General features: G+C 45.7%; 1 protein-coding gene across 1 annotated transcript in view; it reads left to right on the top strand.

Annotated features, from left to right (window-relative positions):
• Positions 1-527: 527 nt before the first annotated feature.
• The window catches only part of BMP7 (bone morphogenetic protein 7), a 38407-nt gene continuing 14450 nt past the window's right edge, over positions 528-24484 (top strand). The window contains exon 1 of the mRNA XM_085079577.1: positions 528-1430. Within this exon, the coding sequence (XP_084935703.1) occupies positions 917-1430 (514 nt within the window). The 5' untranslated portion in view covers positions 528-916. The remainder of the gene's footprint in view (positions 1431-24484) is intronic.

The raw sequence follows: 24484 nt of genomic DNA, 5'->3' as shown, positions 1-24484 counted from the left end.
AGGAACACACCAGGGAGCAGAAGGAAATGGGAAGGCAAGGGTGCAAGGCAATGGAATGGCATAAACCACCCTTGTGAGCAGGTTGATGGTTTCCTTTCGAGTAAACTTTGCTGGTTTTATGATTCCTACAGAATATCTCCCCCCTCGGATTTCTAACTCTTCTCCAATAACTCTCCCTGCTGCCAGTTGGAAAAAGTGACCCGGGGCTCTGTGCACAGAAACATCCATGCGTGTCTGCGTACTTGAATACATAATCATCAAATGAAATTATTTAATGGTGTTGGTTTTGCCACGGACAGTGTCTTCTAATCTCTACTTCTTTAACAAAAAGAAAAAGGAGTAGGCAGGGAAAAAAGCGTGTATGCGTGCTTGTGCAGACAGCCGACGTGCTCGCATCTCTGAAGTCTGCGGGAGTTTGGGCCCCTTCCTTATACATCAACCGCCCTCCCTCCTGGGGTGTCCTCTCCTTAATGACGTTGGCGGTAATTTAGGCGCTCGGGACCGGCTCAGCCTCTCGCCGAGCCCGCAGCCTCCACAAACATCCTGAAAAGCAACCTGAGCAGACGTCCCTCCTCGAGGCAGTTCCAGGGATTTTCTCTCCCGAGCGGCTCGGAGCGGGCGAGCGAGAGAGAGCGCTTGGGTTTTGCTGCCTGCTCCTCCCACCAGAGACACCCTCCCGCCGCTCCCCGCCGAGCCGCGCCGCTCACACGGCTCCGCCGCGGCGTGCGGGACGCGGGCAGAGCGCTCCGCTGCCGCCGGGGGAAGCGCCTCGGGCCGCCGCCGCCGCCGCCGCCCCGTCCATGGGCCGGTGCCGCTGAGGCAAGCCCCGCCGCCGCCGCCTCGGGCCATGAGCGGGCTGCGGCGCCTCCGCGGGGGCTGAGCGCGGGGCCGCGCCGTCCGTCCGCGCCCCCCGCGCATGCCGGTGGCGGGGCGCGTCCCGCGGCGGGGCAGCCCCGAGCCCCCCGCGCCGCCCCGCAGCCGCCGCCGCCGCGCCGCGATGCCGGTGGCGGGGCGCGGGCAGCCCGCCTCCTGGCTGCTGGTGCTGGGCGCCGCCGCTCCCGCCCTCTGGCTGCGCTGCGTGCTCGCCGACTTCACGGTGGACAACGAGGTGCACTCCAGCTTCATCCACCGGCGGCTGCGCGGCCCCGAGCGCCGCGAGATGCAGCGGGAGATCCTCTCCATCCTCGGCCTGCCGCACCGCCCGCGGCCGCACCTCCACGGCAAGCACAACTCTGCCCCCATGTTCATGCTGGACCTCTACAATGCCATGTCCGTGGAGGAGGGGGCGGCGGGGGCAGCCGCCGAGGACGGCGAGGGCTTCTCCTACCCCTATAAGCCCATCTTCAGCACCCAGGGGCCGCCGCTGGCCAGCCTGCAGGACAGCAACTTCCTCACCGAGGCTGACATGGTCATGAGCTTCGTCAACTTGGGTGAGTGCCGGTCTCGGCGGGGCTGGGGCCGGGGCGACCGAGCGGGGAACCGTGCCGGGGGGAGGCTGCAGCGGGAGCCTGGCCACCGACGGGAGGGCAGGGGCTGGTGGCGCAGGTGGTCCCGGCTGGGAGCTGTTTCCCAGCGGGTGACAGCCCACCTGGGCGAGGAAGGACAGGTAGCGGCCCCCTCGGACAGGTGGCTGCTTTGCCAGGCGCTAACTGAGTGGCACCGGGGGGGAGAGAGCTCTGACTTCCCCCGGCAGCATTTGGACAGCCACGAGCTCTCTCCACGCTCCACACACGCCGACACACCGAGCTCTTTGTCGTCTTCTCCCTTTGATATTTGCCGCACTTCAGAAATTGGATTTGCAGGTAGGAGTTCAACAGGATGATTAGCAGGTCTGTTTCTCATCCCGCACTGCCGAGGAGACACGCAACCCGGGCAGGAGCACGGCGCTGGCCCCGGCGCAGCTCCCGGTGCCGGCTGGTGCTCCTGCGGGATGCGGAGCCACCGGGGCTGCCGGGACGGATGGCTGGGATAGTTCCCTGCGGCATCCCAGCGCCGCGCTCCCTCGGCCGAAGGCGCTGAGCTGCTCGCACATGTTTTCCTAATGGCTCGGGAGGGATTCCACAGTAAATCCTTATTTACTCCTGCAGCTTTTCCTGTTGACCCCAGTTTGTGCCGCTAACTCGCCTCTTTTCACAAGCACATGTGGATGGGTTTATGCAAACGATACGGGAGTTGGCACGCTTTGTATGCGCCTCACTAGGCCTCTCTAATTGGATGCCACGGCCCAATCTGATTTCTATTTGCTCGCTGTAGATTGCACACCCGTGTGGACTGACTTGGCCGGATTTGAGTAAAACATTGTCAGGGTGCACATTCTATTTTAAATGTATAATTACAGACCTGGCTCGCTCTATCCGTTTTTAGACCTCATCATGTGCGGCTCTTAAACCACACACGTTCAGACTGGGTGCCTGCAAGTTCAAGGCAGAACGTGAATTCTTATTTCCAAAACAAGAGCAGACTTTGTCCCAAACAAAGGGAAACGCAAAGTGCAAGAGGAGCACACCTCTGGCACGTAACCTGCCAGGAATTACAGACCCCCATCTCCAATAAATCCATTGACGCCTTTATGGATGTCACTGTTCTGGACGCTTCCACTGTCTGGAACTTCAGAGGCAACAAAGATTAAATCACCACCTAAATCACCACCACTCTAATCCCAGCGCTTTGAGTAACTTCAAAATATCAGCAGCTGTAAAGGCTCTGTGACACACGTTAATAATTATTAGACACGGTAGCCATCCCGGCACAATTCTTGCATGATAAGGAGCTACGGGACGCTGTGGGAGAGCTCTAGTTTGCATGAGCTGTGCCTCCTTATTAACTGCCATAAGCTTCACAGTGGGAAGCTCGGAATTACGTCTGGCCCGGGGGCTGTGCTCTACGAGAGCTGGTGCTTTCCATGTGGAATTACAGTGTTTGTCTAGTCACTGCTGGATACTTAAGCCGATGAGCAATGATACATTCAAAATCAAATATTTGAGCAGTCAAAAGTACCAATGGCGGTCAAATATTTGACTTTAAAGATAAGGGTGACCTTGCTAACACTGTTCTCCGTGGTTCTTGGGTCCTACACCGTGTGCTGCCGAGTGCAAGGAGAGTCCTGAACAGAAGACAAAAGATGTTGAAATAACGATAGTGAAATTCGCGCTTCCCTTTCCATTTCGGTAGAGAGAACCTTATGAAACATGTAAGTACATAATGGGAGGGAGTTTAGCTCTGCTCCTCAGGTGTAGGAATTTCCTGAATCATCAGTGAAACTGCAGCGCATTTCCGATGTAAGGAAGACTCTCACCCCATGGAAGAGTTAGAAGAAAGAATTAATGCTCAGACCACTGACTATTTTAATATAAAGGAGTGGAGTCAATCCATACAGGTGAAATAAAAATTACATTTTGGATATATCTGCGTCTACCTTTTTATGCAGGGGTTTCACCTGTATAAACCAAAAACCCCGGAAAATTGACATCCTGATGCAGTGTGATGACTGCAGTGGATATATTCATTCATTTCAACCTGCCAGGCTTTGCAGTCGGCTTAGAAATCCAAGAGCGTTCTTGATGCAAAAACCTAAATGATAATTTTATTTAATTGCTGTCAGCATGGTCAGGGAGTAGTAAGAGCACAGGCAAAACCCAATCGTTTTAAGGACAGGTGGAATTACTACAGGCAAGGCGCATTTCGGAGGTTTATCTGTGCTGTTTTGTTCCCTTGTCAACAGTGCATGCCAGGACGAGTTTAAAAAGGACATAGATCTATAATAGCTTTCTTCATCGCTGTGCACACCTTTCATCCCATTATAGTCATTGCTCTTTCATCTTTATAGGACAAAGACAGGCTTGTTTATGGAGGTTTTAATGAATTAGAGCAGCCACTCACTCCGTATATAATCAAACACAACACCTGCTCTGAGACGTACAGTTTTCTATGACATTCAGGGAAAATTAGAAGAACTATTGTAGAACTGAAATTTTTTTGGAGACTTTCTACAATGATCCCTTTTAAAGCAGAGCTGAATTCCTAAATGCAGACTGTAGTAAACTGTGTCCTACTTTTGTAAGAGATACTCTGTGAGCATTGCGTTTCACAGGTAGGCTTTTATTACTATACCAGAGCCATCACAATGAGGAAGTGTCACAGCATAATAAAGTTTCATTTTAGCATGGAGGAAGTAAAAACCAGTAAAGAAATAGTACTTTTAATTTTCAATCAGTAAAAAATGTTAATTCCAGGCTTCTGAATGCTGATCTACAAAAGCACTTTTTTTGCCTTATTCATATTCTTCATCCATCTAGTTATACAACTTCAGAGGACATAATATTTTTTTTTAAATTACATTGCAAGATTTACTGGGCTACACAGTAAAGACCCCAACAACAACCCCCCCCCCACATTGATTTCTATGGAGATTCTGTGTATATTTATTCCAGAGAATTTATGCTGGGTATTGGCAGGGAGGAACCAGAATACAGGTGCTCCGGTTTAGGGAGCTTTGTACCAAGTAAAGTTTTACTTACTGTAAAATCCTGACAACTAATTAGATTTAGATTTATAACCAGTTAATTTACAGGCTACATTTTGTCTTACCTTACACCTGTGCTAAGATGAATGGGGAATGGAGTTGTGTCAAGAATGAAGTTATATGTAAATTAAAAGAGACTTTAGCCACAGTGGTCTGACTAAGTTAGCCAGTTAATTACCGGCTAATTTTGTAAAATTTATTACTATAATTTCAGCATTTGGAATTTCATTTCAGATCCTGTCCAAGTACAGTTTATAAACGGTTCCATTTTAGGAACTGAAAAAAACGCAGAGCATTTTTTGCACGAGTTTAATTTCAAGTTTATAAACAGCAACTAAGGAGTAAACATCCTCTAGATGACTTAGAGCTTCTCTTCTAAAAATAATTACGTTGTCTTTATGCCGGTAAGCTTGCCTTGGTAAACAGGCTTGCTTAGAATATTTTAAAAGGGTCGGCACAAGTGATATGCAATTTGTTAATTTGTCTCGTGGTTGATTATAAAATGAACAACATTGTTTAATCCTGGCAAAAAAGAAGAGGGGGGGAATTAGTCATTCTTGGAAGGAGCACTTGAAAGTGGCTTTTGTTAATATAAATCAAGAAGCTGAAGAGCCCCCAAGTTTCCTTTTATTTCATACCATCTGGCCATCCTTTTTGTTGACAAGTGTTTGGCATAGAGAACCATCTCTTTGCCCTTTAATAACAGGCTTTAACACTGTAGGGTATTAGAAAAAGATTCTATAACAGTTAAAAAATTTCCTTCGGGGAATACTTTATAAAGTGAGCACGGGCTGCAGGCATTTGCAGCTGTAACCTGGCTTGTGTTAAAATTTGGAAGGGGCTGCCTTGCATTCCAGCTCACTACAGGCCTTCATTGGTGTACAGCCAAAGGTTAATATAGATGTCACACAGTTTTTCTTTGGAGAGCCTCAGATATAAGAGTATGCGTACAGCTGTGTTTTTAGTAACCCTTTCATAATCACTTCTTTTAAACCTCATTTTCCTGCTTGTATAAATCAAAGATTTTCAGGGATATTTGACCTGGATTTGAACTTATTTGATCTTCACATATTTCCCACTTGAAACAAAGCAGATTAAAAGTTAGCCCTGGATGCCTGGTCCCCATCACATGGTTTGTCCATGCATTAGGCCAAGCCCTTGGCATTTTTTTTTTTCTTCTCTTCCACCTAACACTGTTGAAAGCTCTCAAGCCTGAACAGGTACATCCCATAATTGTTTTGGGCAGTGTGGATATGTGGAGCACTCAGTGGTGTAACACTGGCTAAGGCAGAAAACATGGAGCAAAGTGAATGAAGGGCACTGACTGTGCAGCAAGTGACCAGCAGGTATTCTTTGAATATACAGACTTGTCCCAGAGAGAATTTAATTAATTTTTGAATTTCCAGGTGAAAAATGGTAGAGCAGGACAGGAGCTATTTACCTCTGCCATGTGGGTGAGCTGACAGCAGAGAAAGGAGCAGCCAAGGACAGATATCTTTACACAAGGAAAAAGGACCTGGAAATTGTCCTCATCCCCTCTCACACAGCAGATTTATCCCAGAGCAGGGTCTTTCCTCCATTCCCACACAGGCTGTCCTGGGGGGGGTGAATCCCCTCTGTGAGCTGCGATTAGAAGCCAAACCACAAGGGCTTGTGAAGTGCTTTGAAGGAGACAAGCCTTGATGGCCAGCTCTTGGGATGCCTCTAACAGGAGCTGGGCACCAGTGGAGCGTGCAGGACCTGCTCCTGCCTGTGTCCCCAGCTGTGCCATGCCTGTGTCCCTGTGTGTGTGTCCCAGCACTCCCCCTGGGAAGGAACTTTAATGGCCTCTGGACAGGCAGCACGAATCCAGGCTGCTACATTCCCTGGAAATCAGCCTGAAACACATTTTCGGGTCGGTGGGGAGAGACGTGTGAGAGAAGGTTACACAAGTGGTTGGAAACATTAATTTAAAAAAAAAAGATTATAACTATTAAAGCCCAGGCAGAGCTGTTGACAGGCTCCTTTTAAATAGGACACTGTGATGTTTTAGTTTAATACATTCTGGCAGTGTCACCGGGGTTAAGGCTAATACTGGGATGTGTGGATCCTGTCATGTTATTGTCAGGAGGAATGCAGGGATTAGGTTGGAGAGTGGCGGTGGGTGAGTGGTGCAGCTGTGTACACTTATTATAAAAGATTTAAGTCCCACTGGTAAAATCAATATATTAAATTGCAAGAGCCCCTGGTTTTAATTAGTTTAAATCAAATATACGGTTAGTGCCATTAGGGCTGCTATCCTTGAACCAAGTGAGGAAATGCTAATATTTATATGGGAACTGTTAATTTGTGGTTAAAATGATAACACATTTAGTTTTATGCCTCTAAATTGTCCAAACTGGATGAATACCAGTGAGAAATTGCAAGGATGGATGAAGTCATCTGAGCAAGAGCACAAGTAAGCAAATTTTGATAGCATGCCAGATAAAGAGACTACCTGTTGATATACAACATTAAGAGATCATGATATTTTAAACCCTTTCCAGTCCTCCTCTCTAGGGCCTGCATCAAAGGACTTGCATGAATTAACTACACGTATATTAAAAATACATACCTTTATATAAATAAAACATGCTATTATATATAGATATATTTCTTCTCTAAATGGACGAAAGTTTTAAAAAAATGAGAGAGCTGTTTAAATCAGTTTCAGGACGAAGATTTTCCTTTGCAACTGTTTGAAATAAACGAGGCTACACACAAGGACTAATCACATGGATAAAGTTCTGCACAGGCTTAAGTTTGGAAAAATGGAAACCCCAGAGAAAATTCTTGGCTAGGTCTTCATTGGTGTAAATTGTCAAACTTCTACTGAAGCTGGCCCTGTGGTCTCATTTATACAACTCTACGTCCAAAGTAATTCCCATAAACTCCCTCTTGATTTACACGAGCACCACTGAGAGCAGAATTGGGCCAGAGAAGTGCCCCTGTGTTGAAATAATGAGCATGCAGTGGTTTCTGCTAGAGCTTCACAGGGTTTTCTCTGCTAATCTTGAAATTGTTTCTGAGGGAAGTTTCCTTTGCTGCAAACAATCAAAACATGGACCAGCTCCTATTAGTCACTGCTTATCATTATTAGCCCGATCCGTGTTGTTGAGCTACAGCTGAGTTCCCATCCTTGCAACAAACAGAATTTAGCAAATAATGTTTGACAAAAAAAAAAATGTGAAACTGATATTTCTTAATCCAAGACATATTTCATATGGAGAAACTTCAGTGCTGAAAGATTCCTGGTATCAAAATATCTGAATCATAGTACAAATAAACAGCGCCTTGTAAAGACTGCGGGGCCAAATTCCGTGCTGGAGTAATTCCACTGCAGTCAGTGGAATTGTGCCAGGAGATAAACTGCCATCTAGATTTTTTTTTTTGGTGTTGAAGATTTTGTCAGTAAAAAATCTTTGCTGCAAAAGAGGTTGCAGGTAGCAAAGTTTGAACGGATTCTAATTCAAAAAGCCTTTTTGGAGATTCTTGTTTTATTGATAAGGACTACAAAGTTTGCTGAGTTCTATTATTTATACCTAAATATACCTGATTTACAGCAGGTAACATAAAAGCCATCATGGGTGTAATCCCCACCACACTGTGCTTTACCCCTTCTTTTAAACATTTATTTCATCTGCATCTCAGAATCAAGGAAAATCCTTCAGTGATCCAGACTGAGTGGATTGAATTAATGGCAACTTTGAGTCTACAAGCTTTGCTGTAATTGCTTTATTGTTTTGGAACCGAGATGCTTACAATCCAGTTCCTGTGCAAACATGTTTAACGTGTGTTAATGTGTTTCAAAACCAGAGCCTTTCCACAAAATTCTGCTTTTCATTAATTGACATCAGTAGCATGGTACAGTATTTCAAAGCACTGGCCAAATATAAACTGTGTTTCTAATTTCCTTACTTTCCTGTGTTTGGAATGCCAATGTTAATTTGTTCCCATGGAAGAGTGAGAGCTGCCAACCACAGTTTTATATAAATGGCTTTGCAGTGCGGGGCTGCCAACTTTAAATGATACTTAGGAATTTTCATGACATTTTGTATTTAATGCTCTGTGTGTGTGAGAGAGAAATTGAGGGAGATGTATGGGATGTTGAACAGCACAAGCTCTGATGATCAAGGCAAATGTTTGAGGAAATTTGTCCTTTGAGGAGCTGTTTTTTAATGTTTCTTCTCATTTAAGATTTTTTAATAATCTGTCAGATATTACATAGCATTTTCCCTGTGCCTAGAAAAAAGTATTTTGCAGGGAACTTTGTTGCTAACAATCCAAACAATTCCCCCCTCCCCCCAATAATTTTAGTTATTTATTAATAGATGGGCAGATGGACTTTAGTTTATGTTGTTCCTCTGATCATTCTAAACTAGACTGTAAGAATGTGATATTACTCAGCATGAGAAAATGTAAAACCAAAAAGAGCTGCCGCAACTAAGGAACAGGGGAATGAACTGATTTTGGTTAAACTGCCAACAGGTAATTTTTCTTTAGAAGAATAGGAGCAGCTAGATAAAATCATTTGCTTTTCTTAAAGAAAATCAAGCATAATCATAGTTTCTTTAGTGGTATGTCTGCCTTTGTACATAAACCAAACGTGAAGTTCCCTTTAAACAAAGTTCATTTTAAACTGATGATGGTAAAAACAAACTCTGTTTATGTATTTCTCCTTTTATTCCTGGAAGATATTCAAAATACAAATTGTTCGTGTTTCAGTAGATTCCCCTTAATGAGTGCTATGGTTTATCTCTGCATTTCCCCAGTTTATTGGAACAGGTGCAGTGTCTGCCATCTGTGCCAGCCCCGTGCTATACCAACAAACAAAGTGTTGTTTTGGTTCACTGCCTTTAAAAGTCTCCTGAGAGTAAAGAAATGAAAGAGAAAGAATTTAGAAAGTGCCCTAGCGAAGGAAAGGCACTTCAAGTAATGTGCTTTGTCACTCAAGGCTTCCCGTAAATTACCTTCAACTATTTCTAAACTGTTTGAAAAATATTATCCGCGGAGGATTGAGTTTCTGTTGCATCTCGGAGGTCCCACACTAGTCTTTATCATCTTTATTCTACCACAGTAGCTTCCAAGTCAAGAGTCTTTTGTTGTCAAGTTGAATTAAATGTTACAGGAGTAAAAAGTCTTTTTTTTCTTCTCTTAAAGTGGAAGAACTGAGAATTTTCTTTTTCTTTCAGTGTTTCTGCTTCCACCTCATTTAAGAGATACTGCAAATAGCCATCCAAGTTTAAACAAGATTATGTTGTAATTAGACAGACAAACTCATAATTATTTAAGGGCTAAACCAACAACAACAACCCTTTCAGGTTCATTTTGACAGTGTTTATCCAGTGTATCTGGAAAGGCTTACAATTAAAGTGCCTGAAGGGTGGGGATGAGATTTTTCAGCATGCAGTCAGTGCTATCGGGTCCACCTGGCCTGGGAAACTATGCAGGCTTTGTAGCAGAGAAAATCCTTTAACTTAGATCTTCGTGGCAAGCTCTTAAAAGCTACCTTCCTTTAAAAAAAAAAAAAAAAGAGAAAAAAACAAAGAGGAAAAGGAGGGGAGAGGGAAGGCGCAGCTTCCCCCAAGCAATAATTAAAACGAGCAAGAGCCCTTCAGGCTCTCAGCGCTGGGGGAGCACTGATGGGTTGATAATCTCGCAGAGCATCACTTTGGGAGGTTTTCCCTGTTGTGCACAACTGCCTTTCACATGAGCACAGAGTTTCCTCCCAGCTCGGTGCTGGGCTGAATCACACCTCCAGCAGCCCCACTGATGTCACCCCAGCATCCTCAGCTGGAGCAGCCTGGCCCCAGGCCACCCCGGCGCTGAAGTCACCACCCCTGACACATCCGAGGAGCTGGCACAGCGTCCTGTGCCCAGCCTGGGGGGCTGTAAATCAGCCTGGGCTTGGATTTTGTCCCTGGAGCCCCTGGGCCAAATCCTGCTGCAGCCTTGCCTTGGCGCTGCCGCGGCTGCTCGGCTTCACCAATTGTTCTTCCCGCGGCACAGTGGCTGTAAAACTTTGAAAAAGAAACCAGAAGAGCTCTGGGAGAAGTACTAAACATGCTCATAAAATAATACAGTATCAGTAGTTGGGAGCTGTAATTCTGATGGAGAGAGGAGTTTCTTCCTGAGCGAGGACTGGGAACTGGGCTGGTTGGATTTCCCTGCCTCTGTACCTCAAACACCCATTGACTGCAGTGGCACCACAGGGGAAAGCAAGTTCAGGTCTGTCGTTTAAATGGAAGATTAAAAATTACTGTAATTTAGAAATTTGGAATTCTGGTGCTTACACTTGAGTACTGTTCTCTTGTATCTGTATTTTAACAATTTATTTACATAAGGAAATTATCTATAATGCCATGAGAGATAACCAGGCATCACTAACAGGAATCCATTCCTAATTGTATTTGTTCTGTCCACATGCTCGACGCTAGCAAGCTGCTCTTCCCCTGGTTCTCAAGGTTAAAACTTGTTGCTTCCATCACTAAAAATATTCTGAGCAATTTAATCTTGCTACTTTTATTTGTTTATTACTCTGCAGTCATTATAATCCCACAGGGACTTTTTAGATGTTAATAAAGAGTACTGCACATCACTTTTCCCGAAGCTTGTGTGGTACTATAAACATCATGCTGAGTTTAAGTTCCCCTTTCTGACCGTATCCTTAAAAAATCCAGCATTTGTTAAGAGAATGGAGGGGATTTTTTTTTTCCTTTCTTTTTAACAAAAAGAAATAAAAGAGTGGGGGGAAATAAAGAAGTAACTTTAGCCTCACAATCTGCTAGCTACATAAAGCAGTAAATGTTCAGTCAAGGCAGGGAAAAGCCAGAACTGCTAGAGACTGGTTGTTTCCTTTTGGAGGAAACAATAAATGTGCCCACTTGTATTTTAACAACATTACTACTGGGCCCCCTAATTACACAAATATACTTGTAATAAACTGCAGAAGAGAAGAACTGAAAAAGAATCATTCAGCACAGATCTTTCTCCTCAGCTCAAAAAGAAACTTTTGGGTAACCACTCTTAAATCTTGGCCCAAATCAGGAGATGAAGATATTTCAGCACTATGTGATGAATCATTTGTCTCCTGAGACAGGTGAAAAGGAGAGGCAAATCAGACATGTGGTGTAAAATGTCTCTCACTGGTGTGGACACAACTTTGACCTCTGAATACAATAGTTCCTGCGATCCAGGGCATGCACTGTAATCAAATTACCAGAATACTAGAGTCCAAATCCATGGAAATCTCTGACCGTTATGCTACATTAAAGCCTGACAGGGAATACAGAAATACACAAAAGAATCCAGAACGATGCAGAAAAGCATTCAAGCAAACCCCAAATATTTCTGCAGCAAACAGTGACTGTCATTTTGCTCATTAGCCCACAGCTGTGAGATGAGAGCTGCTTTATTACAAATACTACAGAGCAGGGGGATAAATCTAAGCCAGCATGTCTGATACCCTGAAAGTCTTTCCTCCCCGGGCTGCCAGTTGTGCTCCAACAACTGAGCAGTGCCTGGCAGGCAGGAGACCGAGCTGGAGAAGAATTTTCTGTGCTCCTGCTCTTCCAGAAACCCTTCCACAAGCCCCCCACTCTCCTTTCTGTGCTGTTTTTCCCAGTTGCACCCAGCAGGACGTGAGCTGGTTCCCTCCATCCTCAGCAGACCCGTGCGAGGACACCAGGGCGGATCTCGACAGCTGATCTTTCACCCCAGAACTGCAGTTGCAAAATTGCGTTTGAAGACGCACAAAAACCAAAACAAAACAGAAAATGCTGTTGTTAGGGGCTGACTCAGGAGGCCTGCATGGCCCAGCCCTAGCGAGAGGCTCGCAGTCAGGAATCCAGCAGGGCTATGGTATGCAGGGCTAGGTGCTGCTGATGTCACTGATGGGCTTATCTTGTACCAAAAGAAAATTCCTCTGGTATAATAGGGATCGTGGGTGGGAATTAAACTGCAAATAATTCTTTGCCTCACCTTCAGCTGCCGTTGTGCCTGGGGCATGGGCCACCAACGTTTAAAGTGCAAAGGGGACAGACACATGCATCTGCTCTGTCTGTGAATATATACAGGTTTATCTTCCTGAGGACATTTCTGGAATAACAGTTTGAACTTGCCATCGCTCTGAGACACTAACATTTTACATCTGCCACCAGGAATACACGTTGATGTCAGCAACTCACAGGTCTTTAATATTCATGGCTCTTAGGGCCGTGTAGAGTTAATAAAAGAATAAACAGCTGCCTGCCTATTTCTCAATAAAATGAACGTGTTGCACAGCAAATATTCCTAGAAAGCAAAAAGCTCCTATGCACAGGGTATGAGTCCCATCAGAGGGTGAAGGACAGCGAGAGGATGTGTGGTGCTGGCAGGGAGGGTCATTCCAGGCAGTGACCTCCTCTCCAGGTCTCGTGTCCCAAACCCAGTGCCCCACCTGAGCTCAGCTCTCTTGGCAGCACAGAGGAAACATGATGATCTCCAAGAAAAATGTGAACGAGGTCACAGAGTCACACTTTGCATGAGGAAGGGCACGCCACAGAGTCTTTGTAAGCAGCAACTGAAGTTTCTAATGGTTATTTTCCAAAACATCCTTCCAAATACTTCATTTCTGTATAATAATTATAAACTGTGCTAATACCACTGGACCTCCCACACGCAGAACACCTGAGAAACAGGCAGTGGTTGTAGCAGCCTGGGTACAAGGAGAGCACTGCTCTGGCAGGGATTTCCCCTCTGGGGCAGCAGGACCTTTCCCCTCAATAGTTTGTCCCCTAATCTCCCAGCTCCTGCCTGGCCCAGAGCTGCAGATGTTTGTTAGAGCACAGACAAGCTCAAAAGGCCCAGCTGGCCGTGGTCTTGGGGCACAGCTCAGTGTATACATTCCAAGCTGAGATTTTGCTGATCCCAATCAAAGGCTCAGATCCTTATCTGATATTGGCTGCTTATTTTGTAATATCCCACAAACTGCTCTCTCAACAAAACCAGAAATCTGGGACTTCAGCTGAGAAATCCAGCGAGTCGTATGGGTTCAAACCTGGGCAACTGGTTTGTAATTATTTTCCTTTCATCCCAGTAAACCACAAGAAAGGCTGGATTCCCTGCAATTCCTGCCCTGTTCCTCCCAGGGAGCCTGTGCAGGTGTAGGCTCACGCTGCTGCAGCATTTGGGGGGATGCTGGAATTGTTGTGGCAATACGATATTAAAGGAGGATTAATTAGATTTTTGCTATTTATTTGGGCAGCTGCTCAGTAGATGAAAGGAAGTGTAATGCAAATGAAATGAATGAGCCTTCAGAGGCCAATGTCCAGTCACTTCTCCTCTCCTGTCCCCCAGCACAGCTGGTGCAGAAATGGGCACATTCCTTTGGCAAAAATGAGGCATTTGAAGATTCCATCAGCTGAACTTTCCCTTTCAAGTGTTGCCAGTAGATGCACAACATATACATGTGCTTTTAAAAGACTTTTATTTTGAACTCAAGATGTGAATCTATGGCATTAAGAAAAGCAGAACAATCCTTTATTTAGCTGCACCTGCACCTTAATGCCTAATGAGTTTAGTCTGATGGAATCCAGACCTCAGGAGGGATTATAAATTCTCATTTGATTTCATTTACTTCTAAAATACCTTAAACCAGCTGTACCAGTCCAGAATCCAGTCCTCCTTTCTCTATCAGTTTTGCAAGTGTTGTTGAATCTTTTGCTGTCTTAAGTAACTTTATGGGATATAATGATGCAGCAACAGAAATAAGAAACAGAGCAGCTTGAAGAAAAATCATATAGAAGATAATTAGCATATAAGCTTAAAAGCATCAGATAATGAGCACAACTTTCATAAAGCTCTTTTGACCCTGGAAGGAAGATTTGGAACTCTCTCTCCAGGCACCAGACCTACCTTTAGCCGTTTCTGTCTGTGTTGTACAAACACATCAGAGATGCTCAGGCAGTGACCTTCCCAAGATTTCTGACTCAGGCTGTTTATTATGCACAGTGTCTAATTTACCAAATACATTGAAAGACATTACTTTGCCCCAGTGTAGTTTCTGAAATGCAAGGGCAAAGTTTGATCCTGGTGCATCTCTGCATGATCAAATCATTGCATTGGAGAGTTACTATAACATGATTTGGTTTTAGTTTGCACCTCTTGCGGATCAAGTGCCTGTGCTCCCAGCAGGCTCCCATCCTCCTGCAGAGATGCTTAAAAAAAAACCCTGTGGGTTTTTTCCCCCATTTTAGGTTTGCCTGTAGCAGTCTCTCACCCTGGCTCTCATCTCCCCCGGCTGAATACACATTATTTCTGACCAGATCTGTTCAGCCACTTGTCTCTCCTTCCCTGGGCCTGGGGATGTGTTTCCATTTGCTCAGTGCTGTGTGTGCAGGCAGTCAGGGCAGGCTGCTGGTTTTTGCATCAGTGAATTTTTGAGACCTGCTCAGTCTCAGAGCAGGTTGCAGGAAGCACCTTGGGCCCCATTTGTCGAGTGGCTGGACTGGGGGATTATTTCTCTCACTGAACCTCATTGCCACTTAACTTTTCTCCCTCTTTGTGCTCTGCAACCTCTTCCCCCCTTGAGACACCCATCACCCTGCTTTCTCCTCCTCCAGAGCTGCCTTTTTCTGAGCTGTGGCTGCCACCTCACTGTGATTTCTCCTCAGACTGCCACTATCTCTGTGACCCTTGGATGCTCTGGCAAAATGTGTGACTTGGAATTCACACCTAATGCTGGCACAGCTTCCCTGGGAAGTTTGCCTTGCCAGATTCAGCTCCCTGATTCCACAGCACCAGGGCAGCAGCCTTGCTGTCCCCTGAATGACCAAGATTGGAATATAACAATCATCTCTGCTCAAAGGGGGAAGAGAAAAATGTATTCCTGCATCTTCACATACCTCCCACGGCTGCATCCAGGGGATTTAGGGCTTAGGGATGTATCAGACAGCAGCATGCCTCTGCTCTTAGGCTGTATTATTCCATGCTGTGCAGACAGAGAAAAGAAAGCAGGAGCAATGATGAGCTTCTGCCTGTCATCTTGCTCACTGCTCAGTTTGACTACAGGGATATTTCTGAGCAGGGTGTGGAGAGGAGGCAGCCTTTGGGGGGCTGTGCACCCACCTCAGCCTGCCCTGGAGCTGCAGGAGCCCCTAGCTTGGAGCTGCTGCCCAGGTGCTTCCCAGCTTTCAGGTACACAGAGAGACACAACAGCCCTGGTCTGTCAGGATAAATACCAGCTTCAGTTAACCTTGCTCCAGTGCTAGCACAAGAGTTTGGGGCATCTGTGCTGGCCACAGCCCTGGCTGGTTGGGAGGACACGGGAGGAGCCACGTTTTGCAGTGTCACCACAGTCCCCAGCGTACCCCTCTGGAAAAAGGGGTTTCCACAAGGTGCTGAGAATGGGAGAGCTACTGGGGCAGATCCCCAGGTCAGCACTGTCCTGGGTTCCCCCTCTGCTGTGAAATGAGAAAAACTATTTGAGAGCCTGGTGAGGGAGACTCTGCAGGAGATTTCCTTATAGTGAATGGCTGGAAGATGAAGGTAGAAATAGAAGGAGTCTGTCAAAAGGAACAACTTCATGAACTCCCATTTTTCTCTTTTCCCTATCTCCCCCGCTAGTTCTCCATTCCCTCACACCACTCAAATCCCACAGCAGTCCTCAGTGCCTTACAGCAGCTGCAGATGGATCACAGCTCCATGTGCTGCCGTGTTTCACGTGACAGGGCTGTGAATAAGGTATTCTGGAGAAACACAACTCTTCCCTGCTTATTTAACTTTGCTTTCCCCAGATACACACACAGACACAGCAAACAGCACCAGGAGTCACACCACCATCAGTCTGTTTACTATTAGGAGAGTTTCGTGTTCGCAGAGCAGTCCCATGTGGAAATTTTTCACAATACCTTTCATCTCGTCTGGCTTTGCTTTCAGCAGACAAACCACAGCCTAAGCAGGTACCCATCAGGGCACACTCAGGAAAGAAAATGGATTACCTGTGCATAACCTGCCTAGATATTTCATGGATGTTCTTTAATAAGAAATGGTTTTACCATCCAGCATTGCCTGAAAGTGTCTGCAGAGAAATCCCTGCAGGGAATGTCTCCAAATTCAGCAGGCAGCATGCACGATTCTCTCTGTCCTTTCCTCCCCAATATGACTGTGTTTCCTCCTCTACCATCTACCATATTTAGGAATTTGAACTTAAAAGGCTCCTGGGTGACACATGGGGCGAGAGGATGTGGTGACTCACAGCATCCTCTGTCCCCACACCACAGCCCTGGTGGCTCCCAGGGAAGCAGGTGACATGGGTACAACACCAACCCCAACTGGAACAGCACCAGCAAGGGAGAAACACCAATGTCAGAACACCAGCAAGGCAGAAACACCAACTTCTGTCCCGAGCAGTCCTTGCTGGATGAAGTTTGACTTAGTCAGGAAGAACTTGCTGCTGCTTGGGAGATAATTAAACCCATCTTCCCTCGCCCGGCTGTTTGCACACGCACAATGATACCATTGTTCAGAGTCATGCAACACATATGCTGACATTAAAGTGTTTAATCTTGTACTACAGTATTCCATTATTTTTTGGACATCTGTACATGATAGAGAGGGTACGTATTAAGGGATTTGTTGACAAAGAAATGGCTAATGCTGATACATGTGTGGACGTTAAGGATCTTTCCAAGTTGTGTTCTGCAGTAGGGAGGCTGCTGCTTCCCAGGCCTGAAGCCTGGCACAGATGGGATATGCACTGTTGCTATTACCACTTTTCAATTTATAACAAGGAGTCAGTGTTTAGAAGAATTTTGGAAGCTCCCTGCTGGGTTTGTGGCTAGGTGGTCTTGCTGGCAACACCAGCTCCATGCTGAAAGCTGAAAAAATGAAGTGATGGCTAAAGGGAGAATATTAACTCCAGAGGGTTTTTTTCCCCCTTTCGAAGCAAAAATGGTTACCCCAGATCACTTTGCAGAGTGAGCACTAAAGAATTTCCAACCTCTGGGGCTGGGGATGAGGATTTATGGAGCCTGGTTTTCATCTTATTTGAAATTAGTCCATTAGTCCCTCCCTCCACCCATGGATGGGGCAGGACTTTGCCCTGGCACACACTGAATTTACCAGGCAAGAAACAGTTTATCGCCTTCTCCTCCCTCTACCTGGCTGTAAAACGAGTAGCTGGGTGCAGATTCCCTTCTGCTGAGCTCTGCCTTGGCTCAGGGCAGCCCCTTCTGCAAAGGGCACATGAGGACAAGGCATGAGGACAGGGCTTGGGCAGGTGAGCCCAGAGCCCCACATGTCTGGGGGTGCTGAGCCTGTGCTTCAAGGACAGACTCTGATTTTAGAAGTGGAAGGATGGCAGCACTCCCTGGCGATGGGATGCATTAATGAGTTATAGAAAAAAACCACAGGCTATTTATCTCACAGACCAAAATCTAGGCTGTATTTGTTTTTCCTTAGGTTGCTCCAAAAACCTGCACTAGCTTCTAGATGACTTGGAGAGCTGCAACTATTCCATGTAAAAGGCCCTCCAAGTACTGGTTTTATCACCCTTAAAAAAAAAAAAAATCCCATCACACACCCCAGGACATTTTCTCTACTCCATTTATAGAGCTCCCAATTTATATTCTTCAACTATTTCTTCAAATATTTCTGTAACTGCTGCTTTAGCTGCCTAATGTCAGCATGTAAATCACCAAGCCGAGAGAATGAAACAAATGAAAACCAATCACAGGACTTTGCATTCCCAAATTCTTGCCATTATAAATTTCCTGCCACTGCCCCTGTAACTCTTGCTGTCAAGCACAATGAGGAGGGAAACATGTGCCTTCGCAGACTGTGGCCTGGCATGACATTATTGCAATCTTTATTATAGTCCCCCTTTCCCCCAGAAAAATATAAGGACTGACCTCGCATTTCTTGCTCAACCAGGCATCCTGCTGAGCCCAGTAGGCTCTTTCAGCTGCACAGACCGCTGGATCCTTCCCCTAATTGCTTTCCTCCTCCTCGAACCTCAGCACCATAAGGAGGAAAGCCCTATATTTCACAAGCGCCACGGCTTTATCCACCAATTTAGAGACAAAGAAGCGCAATTTATAGAGGGAACATTTAATGCCTGCTAATTAGAATCCCATCAAGAGGCCTTGAATTTGGCATCCTGAAAATTTACAGCGCCGTTTCACAAGCACCACGGGCCAAGGGGTGGCCTGGCTTCTCTCCTGCCGTGCTGGGAGGTCCCTGCTCCTCCTGCCACGCTGCTCTCGGGCACTGTGGGCAGCTGGGACAGGGTGGGATCCACCCAAAAGCTCATCTTTTTTTCCAGCTGAATGCATTTCCCAAGGGAGATGGGAGGGCGAGGCAGGAGATAGGAGTGGACGTTCCCTTTGAAAGCAGCGAGACACACAGGCTGATTTGCTCCCAGGGCGGCTGACTGCTGGGAATTTCATGTTCTGCACTCAAGGGATGCAGCAGAGCTTCTGAATTTTGGCTTCCATCTCAGGGTGTGGCGATGGAGGGAAATAAAGGTAAATTTTCTCGGAAAATTCGAATGATGTTTTGCGCTGCTGGGTGCAAATGTGTAAGTCAGAGTTTGGTTTGCTCCTTCTGGCTAGGATGGATCCCCTGGCTCTTGGGACAAACCAGGCAGCCCTCAGCCACCTCTGGAAAAACACTTCTTGTTCTCTGTAGCTCTGCAGCTGCTGGAGGAAAAGCAGATAAAGACTTTCCAACCCTCTAAATTCACCACACAGGTAGACTCTGAAAAACTGCTAGACCTTAATGCCAGAGTGTGGCAATCCTGTTTTGGCATCCAAATCTCAGAGGGGTTTCTCAGCCTGGCTGAGAGGATGGAGCTGAGGGGGTGCTGTCTTTTGGAATCTATTTTCCTTTGACTTATCTTTCAGTCTCAGGAATTCAGGACCTTTAATCTATTTGAGATTAAGATCCTTTGCAAATCCCTTCTGGCCTTTTTTGGGAGTGAAGAAGTTACAGACACCCTACTGCACATTCCTTCTGGTGCCTTTTTCCATTGTAAATGAGAAACAAGTAGCTCTAATTGTTGTAAGCGCTACAATTAATGAGACAACTGCTCTCGAAGTGCCTCATAAAAACAATTAGCAAATTATCAGGTGAAAGCATTAACAAGAAAATTTAAGTTTTTACTTGTTTATATAGTCAAAATATATTCTAAGTGCACCACCCTAGTGTGCCAGGAGGGAGGAGCAAAGAAATTACCAAAGCTTTCCCAGTTTGGCAACCTGAGCTCAGAATCTATTCATCTGATCTTGACTTTATGAAAAGGATTTTTTTGCATCTTCAGAAAACAAGTAAAAATACTTAAGCATCTAGATTGACGTCCCATGAAAGCAACCGAAATTAGTGAAAATATTTCTGTTGACCTCCCTGGAGTTTGGATTAGCTCCTGAATGCTTCATTAACAATTAGTTTTTAACGCAGTCATTCTTGGGGGAAAATCTTGCTGTGATTCACTGGTTCTTTGCTCAACACACGGGGCTGGTGATTGACATTGTGCTGCTGCGATGTGTTCCAGGGCTGAGCCGAGAGAAATAACAGCACTGCAAGCTACACCTCAGCATCATCCTGGCTGTCACCTCTCAGGCAATCCCTGTCACTAACCCAGGGGTCCAACCAGGGCTTGCAGAATTACCTCAGCTTGGCTTTGCACTTGCCAGCAGTGATTTACAGAGGAGCTGAAAACACTCGGGGCGCTGATTTCTGAGTCTCAACAGATTTTGCTGTGAAATGACCAAACGTGGGATCAGTTTGAGTTTCCCAGCTTTATGCTGACGTGTCATTTGCTGTAGAGGTTTTTGCACCTGAGGTGCTCAGTCAGGAACACAAGGTTTTCTGTCCAGCATCACTTTTTTAGGACTGGCATCAACTGCATTGCTCCAAGTTCTCAATGTCAGCAGCTGCATATTTCCATCCCTACATCCTAATGTTTTCACGTTCTGTATCTTCAGCACACGTCAGAACAAGTGCCCAGTATTTGTTGACATTTCATCTCCAGCTTTCCCATATTTTTGGATCTGATACCTGGCTACTTCACACCTGAGCACAGGTCTCCATCCTGTTTTCTTTCAACCATCCCTGTCGTTGCACAACTCTGTCCTGCCCCCTCTTGCATCACCATCAGGCCACAACAGAGGCTTGGAGAGACAAAGGACTTCAGAGAGCTGGGAGTCCTCTTGGAATCAGATAGTGCAGCACTGAGATCCTGCTCAGATAGGCAAGGCCAGGCTTTCAAAGGTGCAGATCTGCCTTGCATATTTGGGACAGGTGTGGCCAAGTCACTGATAACCACCAGCCTGAGATGTTGCTTGTTTTGGCTGCCTCACCTTAATTGTCCCCCACGATTTTTGGTGTCCTGCTTGTTTTCTCATGCGTCTGTTGTCCTGCTCCATCCCACAGCTCACAACTCCCATCGTCTCCACCTTTCCCTTCCCAAAGGACAATGCCAGAGGGAGTGTCTGATGATCCTCATCCACCACAGCCCCAATTAACTGCCACACTCACATTTCCAGGAGATATTTTACACCAGCAGACTTAAAGCCATTTGTTAAATTAGGTCAGAATTTGTCTGCAGTGGTTTTGCCTCCAAAATGGGATATCAGTTTTAAGAATGAGGAGAGGCTCATGTTTACACATGCATCGCCTGTGAGTGACTTTGGATTGTTTTTCAAGGAGAGGAAATCCTCTGTTTTCCCACAGTTAAGGCACACAGTCTGCTTCATAGCAGAATTATTTTTCAAGGGTGTTCTTCCTTTTCCTATTTTACAACCTTTGATTGCACATCCAGAGCTTTGGCTTCCTCTCCAAGCAGCTGCCTTGCCAAGGCATTTGAATTGTGAGCTGGAATTTCCAATGTTTGAAATTAGCATCTGGGCTAAAACCATTCACCAAAGCCTTTGCGAAGTAGATTTGTAAGAACTCTGAGCCTGGGATGAACATGAGTTGAAGTTCTGTGGGCAAAGGAGCTATGAAGCTTATCCAGCAAATATTCCAAATGCTTGACGTTTTTTAAGGCAGCAATTAACATTAATTTAACATTAATGGCTGACAAACAGCTCAGACCAAGTCCTTCAAGGATGACCAAAAGGTTCTTTTGGTCTGTTGTGTCAATAGGGATCACAGATTTTTTAAATCTAATGGAGAAACTACAGCCACATTCAGAGAGCTGAAGCAATTCTCTTGACTGTTTCAGCAAACACTTAAAATACCATTATTCCCCCCTGCCTTTTTTTTAAGCACTCCCTCCTCACTCTCCCCCTTCCAGCTCCTCAGGTAATTAACTGGAAATGACCCAGTTGCTGCATTGTCAAAGGTCTAACACCCATCAAACCCAGGAAACTCAGACTCCTTGAATGCTCCCCTGCTTACCCCGTGCTGTTGTGCTGAAGGTATTACAGAGGTCCACAAAAAGTGCTTGATCAGATATACTGTACCATATGTTCCCAAATACCAACACACAGCAGCATGGCTGAGGGATAGGATTTCAGCCTTCATAATGAAGAGTCTTGCTTTTATGAGCTCGAGTCAGACCCTTAACGTTATTTTAACATAGATTTTGGTGTTTAATTATGTAATAAGATTTACTGCAGTCATCTAACAGATGTTGATTCAGGGTCAGTGTTTCTCATAAATTAGTTCTGAAAGGATTTGTTACTTCTGGGTCAGCAGATAGGTCCAGGGTGCAAAGAAAAAGGGGAAAAACAATAAACACTGAGTTGAAGGGTTTCTTGGGATTCTTTCTTCAGTTACATATCCACATATTTTCATGATCTTAATGACTATAGCCACAGGAATGTTTGCTTTAACACTAAAGATAGCTCAGGCCAAAACCCTATATCCAAACATCTGCAAAGCATGGGAAAGTTCAAACTTTGGGGCTCTTTATTTTATGACCTTGGCTGTTAATTTTTCATACTAACACGACACATTTTTTCTAGGGCCCAGCAGTGGGAATTGCTGTGAACTTTAGCAGCACCCCAAAAAGTTTCATCTTCATGTGCTTGTTGTCAGACCTTGTGTATAAAGGGCAGCTAAAGGCCAGTGTTGGTTGATGCAGTTGTCATCACACATGTACTGAAAAACTGCACCCACCTTCCTCTGGAAATTCAGCCTTCCCATGTCTTTGGAAGCAAATCAGATTTGTGCATCCTACTGCTAACAGCTACAAATAAACCCACACAGCATTATATTCATTCTTCTGTAGTTGTGGTTAAAGGAGCAATTCCATGTTAAAGTATTTTTTTCCTTCCCTGTGTAATTTAGGTGCAGGCAAATTCCTTTAAAACTGAAATCACACTTTTTGTATCATTCTGTTAGGAGTACTTTGGAGGAAAGGGATTGAGACACATTTCAAATAGTGTTGCTAGCAGGTCCAGGGCAGTTTTAGCCTGCCAACTCTTTTACAAACACTGGTGAATATTCACAATATTCCCCCACATCAGGGCATGAGACACTAAATTGTGTCCCTGAGATGTTTTAGCTAGAGGTGCAACAGAGTCTGCTCAACCTATAAAACCATTTGCTGAAATTAATCACCTTTGTCTTGGAAAGTTTAGAGGTTTCACACCTAAAAAACTCCTACTAGATGAATCCCAGCTATGAGTAAGAGCTGTGAAGCATTTCCCTGAGCAGCAATCACACAGTGGCAAACTGGACTCCTCACAGAAGGGATGTGAGAGAGGAGGAAGAGTCCATGGCCAGCGCTGAAGCTCGGCCAGCAAAGCAGCACTGAAGCTGCTCCATGCTTGGACACAGCCCCGTTCCCAGAGCCTCCCAAATCTCTGTCCCTGCCATGGGGACACCCTGGCCAGTGCTGATCTCTGTTTGTACCACGCAGCACTGTCAATTTAAACAGCACTTTCCAGACTCGGGCTCGAAACTCCTCTCTTTCAGGAATAATTCCTGTTAAGTCAATGGATTTACACAATGGATTTGCTGCTGCCAGAAGAAAATCAGGCCTGTAGAAAGATACACATTCTTTGCCAAGGAAATCTCAGAGCTAACTACTTGAATTGTGCAGTCAAGCTGCAGAGAGGTCAAGTGGACAGACGACAGGACTGGGACATATAGGAAGTCCCTGGTTCAAACCTCAGCTCTTAAAATGTCATGCGTTGTGACCTTGGGCGAGTCAGTTCATCCCCTCATACCTCCGTTTCCTCCTCTTCCTTTGTCTGACTTGTCTATTTAATTTGGAATTCGTTCCAAGAAGGGTGCTTTGCCTCATGTGCTGGGCTGGGGCACTGACACCTCGCCTCCCCCTTGCTGGAGGACTGGCTTGAAGTCTTTGTTTCCTCCCAAAACTGACCCCCTTCTTCCGTGTCCACAGGCAGGGTGACACGAGACCATCAGCTGTCCATCAGGGGACAGGCAGAGCTGTCACCCTGCAGGATAACACACATCCCAACACCGGCCTGGGAGGGTCTGGCACCTGTTATTTCACAGTCAGGGTTGGGAGGTGGAAGAAGGTCCTCGCTTTGAACGTTTGCTTCACAGCCCTGATCACTAAAGATCCTTTAAAATGAAAGCTTTGACCCTACGGAGCGGAGCTGTGAGCTTGTGATGAGTTCAGCTGGCACCAAATGTGGGTCACTGGCATGAAGAGCCTCCAGGGCTGGAATTTGTGTCTGTAATGTGTGGGTATGTGTGGGTGTGTGTGTGTGATTGTCAGGAGCAGAGCCAGGCCAAGAACCAGCGCTCCTGAAAAGCCCCATCTGTCTGTCTCAGCTCCTTCCCACAGCCTCGGTCGTTATCGGTGGCAAATGTCCAGAGTCACTTGTCGAGCACAAAGCTGCCAAAAATCATTAAAACACAGAGGCCCCCTGTGCCAGCCAGCTGTAAAACTGCTCCAAAGGGAGCCTGATAAACACATATATGCTTATAATAGCCCAGATAGGGGCAGGTACTTCCTATGTGCTTTAATGGACTGAGCAACCC

Source organism: Lichenostomus cassidix, chromosome 20 (assembly GCF_008360975.1).
Source record: "Lichenostomus cassidix isolate B80296 chromosome 20, HeHo_3.0, whole genome shotgun sequence".
NCBI lineage: Eukaryota > Metazoa > Chordata > Aves > Passeriformes > Meliphagidae > Lichenostomus > Lichenostomus cassidix.
This window is presented reverse-complemented; position numbering and strand designations above follow the sequence as displayed.